The 13,771-nt window shown below is 38.4% G+C and overlaps 4 protein-coding genes across 9 annotated transcripts; 2 read left to right on the top strand and 2 right to left on the bottom strand.

Annotated features, from left to right (window-relative positions):
• Positions 1–12: 12 nt before the first annotated feature.
• Positions 13–1,437, bottom strand: APC10 (anaphase-promoting complex subunit 10). Of its 2 annotated transcripts, none has more exons than XM_089081130.1 (3): positions 1,294–1,437; positions 944–1,187; positions 13–422 (listed from the first exon to the last, which is right to left on the bottom strand). In XM_089081130.1, exons 1-3 carry the CDS (start codon positions 1,316–1,318, stop codon positions 131–133), a joined length of 561 nt encoding a protein of 186 aa, XP_088937256.1. In that variant the 5' UTR covers positions 1,319–1,437; the 3' UTR covers positions 13–130. The 2 variants fall into 2 exon arrangements, with proteins under 2 accessions (XP_088937256.1, XP_011646377.1); XM_011648075.3 differs by having other exon boundaries at positions 944–1,196; positions 1,294–1,433.
• Positions 1,438–1,950: 513 nt separating this feature from the next.
• LOC105433011 (BBSome complex member BBS7) lies at positions 1,951–5,656 on the top strand. The gene is made up of 13 exons (XM_025219799.2): positions 1,951–2,095; positions 2,593–2,791; positions 2,894–3,062; positions 3,289–3,365; positions 3,442–3,694; positions 3,765–4,030; positions 4,104–4,293; positions 4,380–4,460; positions 4,531–4,674; positions 4,757–4,878; positions 4,940–5,049; positions 5,124–5,403; positions 5,478–5,656. Exons 1-13 carry the CDS (start codon positions 1,951–1,953, stop codon positions 5,605–5,607), a joined length of 2,166 nt encoding a protein of 721 aa, XP_025075584.2. The 3' UTR covers positions 5,608–5,656.
• A 575-nt stretch (positions 5,657–6,231) lies between these two features.
• On the bottom strand, positions 6,232–10,142 carry LOC105433016 (uncharacterized). Of its 3 annotated transcripts, none has more exons than XM_025219800.2 (8): positions 10,000–10,142; positions 8,557–8,876; positions 7,952–8,500; positions 7,718–7,874; positions 7,417–7,638; positions 7,193–7,335; positions 6,441–7,102; positions 6,232–6,352 (listed from the first exon to the last, which is right to left on the bottom strand). In XM_025219800.2, exons 2-8 carry the CDS (start codon positions 8,797–8,799, stop codon positions 6,331–6,333), a joined length of 1,998 nt encoding a protein of 665 aa, XP_025075585.1. In that variant the 5' UTR covers positions 8,800–8,876; positions 10,000–10,142; the 3' UTR covers positions 6,232–6,330. The 3 variants fall into 3 exon arrangements, with proteins under 3 accessions (XP_025075585.1, XP_088937233.1, XP_088937234.1); XM_089081107.1 differs by lacking the exon at positions 10,000–10,142 and adding an exon at positions 9,442–9,594; XM_089081108.1 differs by lacking the exon at positions 10,000–10,142 and adding an exon at positions 9,442–9,594 and having other exon boundaries at positions 7,952–8,479.
• Positions 10,010–13,653, top strand: LOC105433014 (transmembrane protein 184C). Of its 3 annotated transcripts, none has more exons than XM_011648080.3 (7): positions 10,010–10,151; positions 10,904–11,214; positions 11,319–11,355; positions 11,446–11,723; positions 11,807–12,013; positions 12,104–12,319; positions 12,418–13,653. In XM_011648080.3, the coding sequence occupies exons 2-7, from the start codon at positions 10,967–10,969 to the stop codon at positions 12,716–12,718; spliced, it is 1,287 nt and encodes a 428-aa protein (XP_011646382.1). In that variant the 5' UTR covers positions 10,010–10,151; positions 10,904–10,966; the 3' UTR covers positions 12,719–13,653. The 3 variants fall into 3 exon arrangements, with proteins under 3 accessions (XP_011646382.1, XP_011646380.1, XP_088937244.1); XM_011648078.3 differs by lacking the exon at positions 10,010–10,151 and adding an exon at positions 10,219–10,462; XM_089081118.1 differs by lacking the exon at positions 10,010–10,151 and adding an exon at positions 10,219–10,558.
• Positions 13,654–13,771: the final 118 nt, after the last annotated feature.

Below are 13,771 nucleotides of genomic sequence, written 5' to 3'. Positions count from 1 at the left end.
TAGAAAAGTCTGTTTTGTTCTGAATCTAATTTTAATAATAAAATTATATTTTAAATATAAGTATATTTTATGGCGTTTAATTTACAAATCTTATTTAATAATATGTATTAAGGAATTTAATTTACAAATCTTATCTAATAGTGGCATAGCGTAAAAATTCATTAGTAAGAAATTGTCCTGGGATGTAAGGCGCTGGTGGGCCAAGAATGTCTTGTGCAGGACTGTGGATCTTAATCTGTCTCATATGAGTATCTCTGCCATTCTGATGATTGCTGATGACTGCTATTTGAATCATGAATGTTCTAATGGGCCGATCATTAATGTTTTTAATAGGAATCACTATCCATCCACTTGGTTCATTTAAATCCATCACTTCCACTTCTTGTAGATCATTGAAATTGGTCCCAGCTCGGATGCTTATCCTGAAAATCGATCAGAATGTTAATAACAATAAATAGTGATCATTTGATCACAGTTGCCATTTCAATTTTTTAAACAAATCTTCAATGTTCAAATGGAAATAATCTTTGATTGATCACTCGGAATGTTAATAATTTTCTTTCGAACTAAATAATAAATGACAAATAATAGAAATAACAATTTTGATAGTTTTTCCAATTTGGGCAAGGAATCTTTAACAACAGATTTTATTTTCAAGAGCATATTAACAAGAATATTAAATATGCCGATGAAGAAAGCAAACAACTGTGTCCAATATTTCTTTTTTTTCCTATTCTGGAAAATCAATCCTTGATAAAACACTGATTCAAAAGTGGCAATTATAATTATATAATATCTTCCTGTATCAGCATATGAAAATACTTATTTTAATATTTACGTTTATTTATTCTTATTCCTTTTTTCTCTTCCTGCTTCGGATGACTTCCAATTTACGTTTATCTAATATTTTTATATTATTTTCTGAGAGAAAAAGCATATCTACCTGTTGGGCGTGTAGCTCTCATCCAGCTTATAATCTGTATAGATGCATATGTCACGAATAGTTGTCTTCCTCTTGAACTGTATGTTTACCAAATGAGGCAGCTGCCCGTCCGATTGCCAGTACGTTTCCGTGATATCGTCGCGCAGCTGATCCACGCCAAATCCTGGCTTGCAGCTGGACAGACTCCAGATCGCATAGTTTCCAACCTCCCGCACTCGGCCAGTCAGCTGTTCCTGCACGGGATCTATCTCTCCTAAGCGAATATTTCCAATACGTATACAGACGTCACAAAATAATAACATTTAAAAACTAATCCGATTCATTGAATAGACAATTAATGATATATTCACCTGCATTATTAGTCTTGCTGCTCATAGTTAGGTTATGTTTCTTCAGATTGCCGTTTCAGTTTAGAAATTCCCGATTACTTAAGGTAGTCTCTCTGGTCGCTGAAGTATCATGCTTGAAGAATAACAATAGATCGCGCGACTTCAAAATGCGTTACAATGTTTATTGATGACTAAATGTCAACAAGCGCCTTGACACTTTTTACTTCCGTCTTTTAAAAGGCAGCCTCGCTCTCGTAACTCTTATCGAGATATCGAGATTTCTCAATTTTCAGATTCAAATCAATTTGAAATTCGATTCGAATGCGCACGGAATCAATAATTATTCGAATTCGGATTATATAAAAAAAAAAAAAATAAAAATAATAATAAGCAAAATAAAAATAAAATCGCTGAAGGGCGTAATGTCTTTTTCGACGGATGTCCTAATTTTTATTGCAATTTGCGATTTGTTATGCCGCGCGTTGTCATGGTTAAATTGATCATGACGTGTCGTCGCTCCGGCACTCGTCATTTCGTGCCAAGACTTCGAAATTGCGAGACGAAGACGTTGATTTGTTTTCCTTTTTTTGCGGCAATTCGATGAACGATGGCAATCTGATTGAATCGACGGACTCGTCGATGAGATAATTAAAGATCAATTGATTGATCGAATCCACGATGACGTTGGCGCTGTCAAGAATTGATTATACGACAGTGGGAGTTACCTCACGTGGCACGACTATCATATTTCCACCTAATGAACCGACGAAGCAACCGCAAAAATTCGCCGTTGCCGATCACGATGGCGTGCTTCACATTTATGGTATGTATTTTTTCGCATTTTATGCAACGCAATGAAACAATGATTAAGAATAATTAATAATAATCTTAAATGACGACATAAAAAAATTAATAAAAGCTGAACATAAATCGTGTGATAATCATAATCAAAAATAAAAAAAAAAATAAACTTATTGATGCTGAAAAATTAATGCAACTTTTATAGTTCAATGTAAATAATGCTTCTTAAAATTAATTTTTAATTTACTTTAATTTAATATAACTTTTAACTAAGTTTCTTTTCTCACGTGCAACTTTTAATGGGACTGAATTAATTTTGTAAACAATTTTAATTTAACGTACTTAAAAATTTAAACTAACTTTTTCAACTTTGATAGTTAAAAATTAATTTGCAGATTTTAACGATGACATCGCTCTTAGTAAAAGGTTCTTTGACGCAATTATTTTCAAGATATTTCGCTTAAGATGAATTCTCGAAAGCGCCTGAAAAATATACGAAATATTTCTTTCTTGCAACAGGTATGAAAAAAGGAGAGCTGCAATTGTCGTTTAAATCCTTGCCCGGCCCAAAGATTCACAAAATGGTCCTTGGTGGCTCGATAGGTATGTTGAGGGATAAGATCTTCATTGCATACGGCAGCTCCGTGAAGGGATACACAAGAAAGGGCAAACTGTTCTTAGAGTTCGATACCAGCCTTATAGATCCGATTTCCGCGATGTAAGCTCACATTCAGCTGCACAATGTGATATCTTCGACTTCACGTATTTCACAATTCCTTATTATCGCGCTTTTTTTATTATCATGAAATGTCTCACGTAGGTATGTCCTCGGTCCCGATCTCGCGGCATGCGCACGCGATCTTTATCACAGATACAGAGACTGCAAAGATGCTGATTCATATCTGGCCGGGGAAACGTTGCACGACGTCGTGCTCTTGCCCGGGGATGGCAACGTGGTGTACGCTATTCTCGCCTGTGCGGATTGCGCGGTAAGGTCTCGCCTCAATTTCATATTAAACGTGACTCAAGGATTCTAAAAGCATTATTTTAAAAGTTAGAAACACGATAATACTAATTAATTAATTTACTTTTAACAAAACAGTAATCGATTACCCGATTTCTGCTTCTATATTTGAAAATTGCTATTGATATCTTCACCTCTCTCTCTTCAGTGAAAAAAACATATAAATGTATTCAAGTATGTCTATTCTTCAGGTACGCGTTTTGTATGGCACAAGAAGTCCGACAGTCTTGAGATTGCCGAGCACACCTATGGTGCTTTCTGTATATAGGTATCATTGATCTGCATTCTCACCGCGTAGTGTTTCAAGTAAATTATATTATTTTATATCATTGGCCTCGCCTCAGGGAAGGAGAGATATATTCGAGAGACCGCGTGTTAGTCGGCACCGTGGACGGTAAAGTCGGACTGCTGATCCTCCAAGGTAACAAAACTCTTCGAATCACTTGGCTGCTAACTTCGACTGGTTCAGGGATCACGTCGTTGGATACACATGAGTTACAAGACGGCATAGACATTCTCGTTGGTCGACAAGACGGAGTCGTCGAGGTGTATACATTCCCCGATGAGGACGTATCATCCACCCTGCGTTATCACTACGTGAGTGATCATTATCTTATCCAAATATTTTCGAATTAAATTGTATTAACATAGAGATAAATCTTTGCAGAATGCCGGCGAAAGTATCAGTACAGTCGTGGGCGGGATAATCGGCGTCGCCAATTATCCCGAGGTCCTCGTTACGACTTACTCAGGCCGAATATTCGGCCTGACTACTAGTCCTCCTGGTTTATTAGAAGCTGGACAGAGTGACATCGGGTTGGCCAGACTGAAGCTGGAAATACAACAACTGCAGGAAAAGATCAATGAGGAAAAGGAATCAGCTAATTTCATGCCGGATCCCTTAGCATCTTCGATTCTATCAGTGAATCACAAGTAACTATGGCAAAATTATTTCTATATTATAGGTCCTGATCAAGCCTGATTAAAATTATAATTAAAATCGCAGGATGATGTTGCATAAAGAAGACGCTTCATATTCCTTGTCCGTAGAGTTGGACGCGTCGATCGACAATATCTTAATACAATCGGATACGCCTATTGATCTGTTGGAGACAGAAAACAATAGTGCGGTAGTCAGCCTATCCGCTTGCGATCCTAGAGAGGGCAATTTCGTCCTTGCTACTTATCGATGTCAAGTAAATATGCACGATTCCCTGAAATAATATAATATTTTTGAATTTTAATGATACATCTAGAAGATCTCTTAATCATTCGTAAACAGATCAATACGAATCGTCTAGAAATGCGACTGAGATCCATCGAAGGTCAGCCGGGTACCTTACAGATCTACGTAACATCCCAGGTATTTTACGTCGTCTTACTTCCCGAATTCCGGATAAGCTCATGTTGTTAATTTCCATAATAATTCTCAGGTACAACCGAAACGCTGTCGTAAAATCTTGGTTCCTATTTACGCCTTGTCTCTACACGTCAGGCAGCACGAAGATAATGATGCCATGCAGTCTAGTGGTCCGTTTAATGAATTGAAATTGAATGGCAACTTCACGATCGCTGAGGTATGCTTCTTTATTCCATTGCAAGAAACGCTTTCTCGCAATAGAATCAATGGGATATGTTCTTCTTGGATTTTCTTTTCAGATGCATGCGTGGCTTTCTTTAGCGTTACCAGACGTGCCCGAGAGACCTCATATTCGCGAGGGCGAAGCTGTTTTAGTGTACATCTCATCCTTCATTGGGACGGTTCTCAAATGCAAATACAAGTAAGATTATAACATAAAGCTAAATCTACACATTCGTCATTAAATTTTTAATAAATCGTAGGAAAGGCAGCGCACTTTTTCTTGGCGAGAACATATCCAGCATCATAATTCTCAGGGACATTTTAACGAAAGAAGCGACGAAACGAAAGATAAAGTTAGATGTATTTTGCGGTAATTATTGATCATTTTTATGTTTTTTTTCGAAACCACAAAACAATAATAAACATAAATTATATATTCCACAGAAGTAGCGGAAGGAAGTATATCTAGAGTTTTGGAATTGATTCTTCCACGATTGAACGCAGCCTCCGAGTTAATTCAAAAGATAAAAATTCTGGACGCTCTTGAAGAGTGGGAACTCGAATCCAATCCGAAAGAGAATTTATGTTCCGAATATCAAAAGTTGTTGGAGAAAGAAACGGAGATCAGATCATTTATGGCAAAAGACACCGAAATCCTAAATAGATTGCACGCTATCATTACCGATTTATATGTAGATTGGGAACGAGCAAAACGATCTCGAAGGTAAAGATAGAATTTTTATCGTGATATAATTAATTAATTAATTCTTAATTCTAATAATGCTGTTTGTGTAACAGGATCAGTGGCAAGGAAGCTACAGCAAAGTTAAAAGAAGCCCTTGAATCCAGAGATTTAGCTACTATCCTGCAAGTTTTCATCGGTAAAACCGACACAAGCATGCCGACTCTGATACCCGCAGCAATTTAAATGTTCGGAGAGTGAAAATGAAGTGGACCAATATATTTCTATAAACACATTCAAGTAAAAAATATATTTTTTAACGACAATCCGCAATATATATATATATATATATATATATATATATTTTGCAAAATTGTACATTATACAATTGTACAATCCTAAACTTAAAAATGTACAGTTGTGATTAGTATTAATTACAGTATAATTGCGTGTATATATACATATATATGTATATATACATGTATATTATATATATAAATGTATATATGTATATCAATATGTACATACACATGTTTTTTTACCTTTTTTTTCTTTTTTCTTTTTTCTTGGGGCTTTTATTTGCAAAACAGTCTAATCCTCTATTAAATTTTGGAAATCATGATTCATTTACTCTCTCTTAAAAATATGCAAAACATTACTAAACATTATTACGCATTATTCATAGGCAGTGTATTAACAATTTATGCAATTTACTTGATTTGAGATTGACATCAGAGATTTGTTTCTGGCTGTTTATTTTTGAATAAACAATGCTCTTTAAGTCTCACCTACGAACTCATGCACGAAACTTTCATTCCAAGATGACATTACAATCGCTTTGAATATATATGCTTTTCTTAAAAGCCCCAATTTTGTTTCTTTGTATTACAAACCATCTGAGTGTTGGTATTCCAATGATCAATCTTGTTGTACAGCGAAATATATTTTCTTTTCGTGAGACTTCCAAGATTACATAAAAAAATACGGTTGCCTGTAAAAATACAACAAATTACAAAAGATTCCTCGCCATTAAAAAATTTTCGCTATTAAAAAAATAATATCCAATTTATGCTACTTACATATTATCAGTCGTTCGCACTACGGCTTCTAGAGGATCACGATCCGCATTTACTGTGTCTGCCGCAGACGTTACGGTATATTCTAGATTTTGTGCACCTGCGTGTGGCAAAATGCTTTCCGGATTATCATCCGGCGGAACAATCTCTACGACTCCCGTTGCTTCGGCTTCCAATTTCAAATCCCTCACGAGATCCTGAATCGTTTTTGCTTGCGCTCTTTTGTCGTCGCCTTCCATCACTTCCTCCGCGTTCTTTCCCGTCAAGATTCTGTTCAGTGACTGTTTGTCATTCGTCTTCGCTCGGGAGTGCGTATGCATATGTCTCTTCATATCACTTCGCACTCGGAACGGTTTGCCGCACACTGAGCACGCATGCGGCTTCTCGCCGGTATGTATACGACGATGATTCTGCAAATAGCTGCTTGCGCGAAACGTTTTGTTGCAGTACTCACAGCGATAGTTCTTTTCACCAGTATGGATACGCCTATGAACTATCAATGAGTATTTCCGAGCAAACTCCTTGGCGCAATATTCACACTGATACTGCTTGTGCTCTGAATGAATACTCGTCGAATGGTATTTTAAGTCGCCCCATTGCCGAAAATGTCGTCCACATTGTTCGCATTTGTATGGCTTATCACCGCTGTGAAGTCTTTTGTGTACCTGTTATTCACAACAAAATAAAAAATTACATTATATAATATATTAACAAAATAAACTTATATCTTCTGCAAAAATCGCATTGATATTTACCTTCAATGCGCTGGCAGCGAAGAACCGTTTACTGCAGATATCGCACTGATGCGGCCGCTCTCCACTGTGAGATCGCATATGATAAACTAAGCTATTTTTATGGTGGAATGAACGATTGCACAGAGGACATGTTAATTCGTCAGCTGAAAGAGAATATCATTTTTTTTAATCTTTCCATCTTTAGTTCTGGATTCTGGAAAAACATGAACTTGACTTATACGAACTTGACTTTCGTGTTTTCGACGTTTTCTTTTTCTTGGCTGTCTGTGGAATATCAGTCTTTGCTTTCTCGTCAGGGCTTTTATTTTCATTAACAACTGGTGGTCTTATTTGTTGGTCCCTTTGTTGTACTTGTTCTGTGACGTCGATCCACAAATTCGAGCCGGTGTTTGTGTTGGGTAGAGGAGAGTCTGTATCATCGTCGATATGCGCACCAGTTTCTTCCACTATGAATAAAAGAAATCAATCACAATTGTTTATATTGTAAAATTTTAGAAAGTTTAATTTTAAGATATCCTCTCCTACCTACGCCTCGAATACCCTCCATTAAGTCCTCAGGTTCACTAAATTCTTCGATTACGGTATTTTCTAGAGCCTGTACTGTTTCTGGCGCTGATATCGAAATGTTAGTATTTGTTGCTTGAGCTGTTCGCGTCTCTTGTTTCACCGGTTCATAATGTTTCTGTAAATCAATTTTTTTTTAAATACATATGCATTAAAAAAGTCTAATTGTTGCTGACTGTAACATGATTGCTATACCTTTAGGTGCTCAAAAAATTTCAACTGACTGTAAAATTGAGAACTACACAACTCGCACTTGAAAATATTAGCCTGAATTTCGCTAGTCGATTCAGCTGCTGCATTCTCCTGATTCAATTTGCTGCTATCTTTCCGCGTTGTATTCCTTTTTGTCTGTTGTTGCTTTAGTTTACGTGGTATCCTTTTCTTGTGTGGAAGAGTTCTCTTGGGTCCAGATGCCGATGTGGCATCCTCGCTACTCTCCGTGGAAACCTCAACATCATATTCACTTTTAACATTGATAAACTCCTGCTTCACATTCTGCGGAATTCTTTTGAAGGGTTGTAGAGATGGATACACAGATGGAGCGGCATTCGGTTCTGGTACTGCTTGTATGGAATACGAATTCACTGGTGCTAAGGTCTCAAGATGAGAAACATCCGGCAGAGTCGGGTCCTCATGTTGAGATTGGATGTGGAGTTGCTGCTTCTGCTGCTGTTGATGCTGCAGCTGCACCGCGACCAGGGCCGCGGCGAGTCTACGGTCATCCTGTATCACACAATTTACATTCTATGCGCAAGGTAATAAATATACAGTTGCACAAGTGTTAAGTCGCATATTACAACCTCTGTTAATTCGTGTGGCAACAAGTCATCCGCCTCGTAATATTGTGTACCCGTGCCATAATCCGTGCCGACACTGGACATCATGTCCACGACCATGCCATCTGGGATCAATTCACCATTCAAAGTCAGCAATGGTACTCCCTTGCCCAGAGATTCCCCATCAGCTCTCTGAATAGTGATATACTGTGCATTCTCTATTCCTTCTAGAAGCACAGCTTGTGCCTCCTCTGTTGTAACTTCCATAGTTGAGTATTCTGGATACAATGTCTACTATCTATCTTCCAAGCTTCTACCGATCTATGGACATCAAATTCTTGGATCTTAAACAAAGCAAAATTGACAGAATTAATTTTCTTGAAAACTATAATTAAAAATGGTTAAAAGCTAAAATGGAATTAATTGTAACATATATAAAATTCAATTATCGATAAATTTTTGTTGTTGCATGACGACTTATCATTTCTTATGTGGTAATAGCAACTTAGTACTCTCGATACATTCGACTTTTCAAATCTAATACATGTCTCATTCTTTCATCAGAAGTGCTCGTTGGTACGAAGATCACTATGATTAACGAGACAATGCATCGGCGAGATTAAACGATATCTTTTCTTATCAACACCGATGAGTTCTGCCAGTAACGAGATAATGTCTTTTAGCCTTTACATTCTGAATGAAGAAAAGAAAAATACATGACACGAAGATTTTTTGCACGATTGAATGTCATGATATAGTGCATGCGCCGACGTAGTTTGAATTTGCCGCGGGTGCCACACTTGAGGGCTGACAGGAGAGACCAAGGTCACTGCACCCGGATCAGATTCAGGAAAATCTTGGTCCACGCCTTAATATGCGTCGCGCATAGGAAATTACGGATGCTCTTACCTCCACTTAGCGTAATCTGCGCGCCCGGCCGGATTCCTCGTCTTCGCCCCGTGGGCCACGAGCGACATAAACAAAGCGAAATATTGAAACACTGTAGAGCAAAATGTGACAACAGTGCTTGGCTCCTGACGCCATTAGACCGGAAGTACCCCTCCCACACCGCCCGCACAGGGTGGACCAACGTGCGCACGACGACGACGACGACGACGACGGTACATTCCGAACTCGTCGTTTGAACGACACGATTTTACCTGATAATCCGACAAGATTTACCAGCACTCTCTCACAGAGAACAAGTTCTCTTCGTCCCCCTTTGTTCTCACCCTGAATCTTTCTATTCGCCGTGGAGGCAACGCGATGATGCGCGCAACTTTCCGGGGTATTTCTCACTCGCACTTTGGCGACCCTGATCGTAGGTGATGATTTTCTCCCCCTTTCCCTGCACCCGCTCCGCCGAAAACGATGGGGAGAGTGGGAGGAGCAAGGGAAAGAAGGGAGAGCGACCTTCCGGTTTTCCAATGGCCGTGCAAAATGTCGCAAAATGTCAAATTAGCATACCCGCGCTGACGACGTGCGTGTGTGTGGCTCCTTGGCGTTTCGACGCGGCCGCGTTCGAGCCGGCGAGGCACCTCGACCGGTGACGTTTACGGCACTCGGGCGCCGACGGGACGCCGATTCGTCGTCCTCGTCGTCGCCGTCGTTGCGAAATAGTAAGCGAATCCGCTATGCGCGTCATACTCGGGACGACGCGGACTGAAGGGTTAAGAGAAAGCCCATACACCTACGCTGTCACTCAGCTGATTCATTTCCCCCGCCGAGGTCGCACGAGGCGTCTTACCTCACTCTTTTTTTCCCTTCTCTTTTCTCTCTTGTCGTCTCTCTCTCTCTCTCTTTCGTCCATCGCGGTAGTGCGCAGAGATTTTTGTTGAGCTTTACGCACTACGGGGTTACGGACAAGAAACGTGATAAACGAACGTGAAAGGAGAAACGTTGAAGAGGCTTAGCGTATTTTTTTCGACAAGTAAACATTGTAGTTGTAGAGAAACGATACGTGATTTTGTAACAGGAAATCTTCGCTTTCTGGCCTAATGCAATTTATACTACACTTTCTTTCCTGGTAGCCGAGTGTCAAAATCAGATCTTGCAGTGTTTATTACGAACTTTAACAGAATGTCAATGGAAATGTAACAGAATTTGTAGACAGAATATGATAGATTGATTACAAAAATTAAAAAACCGTGTCATGTTATTTAAAGTATCTATTTAAATGCAATTTAAAATCCATTATAATTCTTAAAGGATTACGAAAGCAGATTCTATTCGTTTTTTGTTAGCATACTGCTTTGCTTACAATCATTTTTATAATTTGTCGAGAATATACAGTAGAGAGGACTTTGATTTTAATCTATGATTTCTACTATTAGTACAAAGTCCAGTCTTTAGTGATTGTTCGCATTTTCAGAATCAGGCCTGGTTGCATTCCAAAATTATGATGTGACGGTGTCTGAAGCATTCAAGTGGAGTGATGGCTTCAATCTGCCGGCGATGGAGATTATGGATATTACCTGTATTGACCTGCTTGTACGCATTGCTTATTATTGTACTCGTACCAATCTTGCTAGTCAATTCCATCAAGCATGGCTTCAAGAAGCAGGATCAGGGTGCACTGGTGGGTGGCGCTTTTGTTCTACTGGCGTTGCCCATTGCCTTCTATGAAATTGTCCAGCACATGATATATTACACACAGCCTAGATTACAAAAATATATAATAAGGTAGGCTATTCCTTGCTAAGAAAATTTATATTAAATTTAATCTCGATATAATTTAATCTTGCTTTTTATGTAATATTAAATATAAAAATTATTTTATTTTTCAGAATATTATGGATGGTACCCATCTATGCAGTGAATGCTGTAAGAAAAAATTACAAGTCCTTCTTACGTATCGCCAAAAGTGTGTAAATATTTACTCAGTTGTTTAATGAACATTTTCCATCTGCCTAGTGGTTAGGTCTGGTGTATCCTGAAGGCAGCATATATGTGGACAGCTTGAGAGAATGTTACGAGGCTTATGTGATATATAATTTCATGATGTACCTACTGGCCTATCTGGATGCTGACCACCAACTGGAGCACAGACTGGAGATCTCTCCTCAAGTACACCACATGTTCCCTCTGTGTTGTCTGCCCGACTGGGAAATGGGCAGAGAATTTGTACATATGTGCAAGCATGGAATTTTACAATACACAGCTGTCAGGCCTATATCAACTTTAGTATCATTGTGAGAAATTTATTGGCAAAAATATCTCTAATGAATATTCCATTCATTACGACATTTAAATATATATTTCTATACTTTTATAGTATATGCGAACTGAATGGAGTTTATGGGGAAGGTGAATTTAAAGGTGACGTCGCTTTTCCATACATGATTGCTCTAAACAATTTGTCGCAATTCGTTGCCATGTACTGTTTGGTACTCTTTTACCGTGCCAATGTAGAGGCCTTGAAGCCAATGAAGCCAATCGGAAAATTTTTATGCATCAAAGCGGTAGTGTTTTTCTCGTTCTTGTAAGTATCACTGCAAGGCCAGGAGAAAAAATGTATTTAGAAGATTTTTAATATATTAGATTTTTAATATATTATGTTCTTGGATTACAGTCAAGGAGTGATAATAGCTCTTCTGGTGTATTTTGACGTCATATCGAGTATTTTTGATACGGATGATTCAGATGACATCAGGAATATATCGTCCAAATTGCAGGATTTCCTAATTTGTATAGAAATGTTTTTAGCGGCGGTAGCTCATCATTATAGCTTCTCCTACAAACCATTTGTCAATTTGGCGCAGGGTCAAGCGTGGTGGGACGCATTTAGGTAAAATAAATATCTATAAATCACTTTTAAGTTGAAGGGTAAAGCATCTTTTTCAATTTCATTAATTTATATCTGTGCTTACACATAATTATTTTCAGAGCAATGTGGGATGTTTCCGATGTGCATAATGACATAAAGGAGCACTTGGGCGTTGTTGGATCATCCTTGAGTCGCAGAATACGTGGACGCGGTGCATATCAGCAAGCTTGGGGAAGCGCGACGGAGCGTACGTCACTTCTGCCTGAGGCCACGATAGTGAACCAAGCCAGAAGCGCACCTGCCTGCTCGTTTTCAGGCTATAACACAGCCGAGGCTGGACTAAACAATAATCCATCCATCGGGGAATCTGAAGAAGCGATCGCAAACTCGCTGGATAGTAGTAATGCCATTAATACGTAGCTAATATCTGCATCCATTTGCATGGGAACAGTACTCGGTCGAATCTGTTGCGAGACTGGTGTACTTTAACGAAGATTGTTCCTTAGTATTAACTCTTAAAAGGAGAAAAAAATTCATATAGTTTTGCAACGGCATTTTCCAGCGTACAATTGTACAAATCATCATCATCACTACATCACATATGTGCATATTGCGTTGGAATATGTACGTGATGTCCCGAGACCACTGAATGTCGCTTGTGAATCATGATCGATTCGAAGATGATTTCTCAACAAAAAAATTCTAGATTCTTGTAAAATCTGAGACTGAATTAAAATTCTATACTCGTTCGAAATCAATCGAAATTGTCGTTCGGTTGATCTCATCCATTTATTAACACCGAAGTATTTCGAGTCAATAATGCTAAGTAATTTCTAGAAAAAAGAAGAAAGACGGTATTCGGTAGTCTCGGGGTATTCTGTGCGACGCGATTTATATTAAGGAATTTGATACGACAAGCGGTGAATTTTATGTGGAACGTATACTCGCTTGCTACGTTCTTACTTTGCGAAAAGACACTCGTGCACTTTATGTTACCAAATGATATAGTACCAAATACGATGTAAATAACACGTTTATATGTATACATTTATGTAGAGAGGAACACGATCCCGACACGATATTTGTACATACCTCGAACGACCAACGCGTCACGCGCATTTTACTACACGTCCGACAGATGTATCTTATTTTTTTTTTGTCAATGTATCGGAACAAAGGCCACATAGAGATTAACGAGCCATCCAGCTATCAGCGCTCGAAATCTACCTATCTATTCCTTCTCGCTTTATATGTACACACGCGAAAGGTATATATCGCACTCTATATACCAATAATTTAAATTTATTTTATGATTACACTATATATCTTGGAAATAAAGGCTGTGTTTCCATCGATCTTTGCAGTTCGAAAAAAAAAAGAAACCCTAAAAAAGGACTTTGTCAAAGGAAACTGATTGTCGCGTGTGTTTTAACGTTTTGATTATTTCGAGTTTTGCGCCACGTTATATACGTC

The sequence above is a fragment of the Pogonomyrmex barbatus genome, unplaced genomic scaffold (genome assembly GCF_055798465.1).
Source record: "Pogonomyrmex barbatus isolate J1 unplaced genomic scaffold, ASM5579846v1 scaffold4, whole genome shotgun sequence".
Lineage (NCBI taxonomy): Eukaryota > Metazoa > Arthropoda > Insecta > Hymenoptera > Formicidae > Pogonomyrmex > Pogonomyrmex barbatus.
Note: the sequence above shows the minus strand (reverse complement) of the source record. Positions and strands in the feature narration are given on the sequence as shown.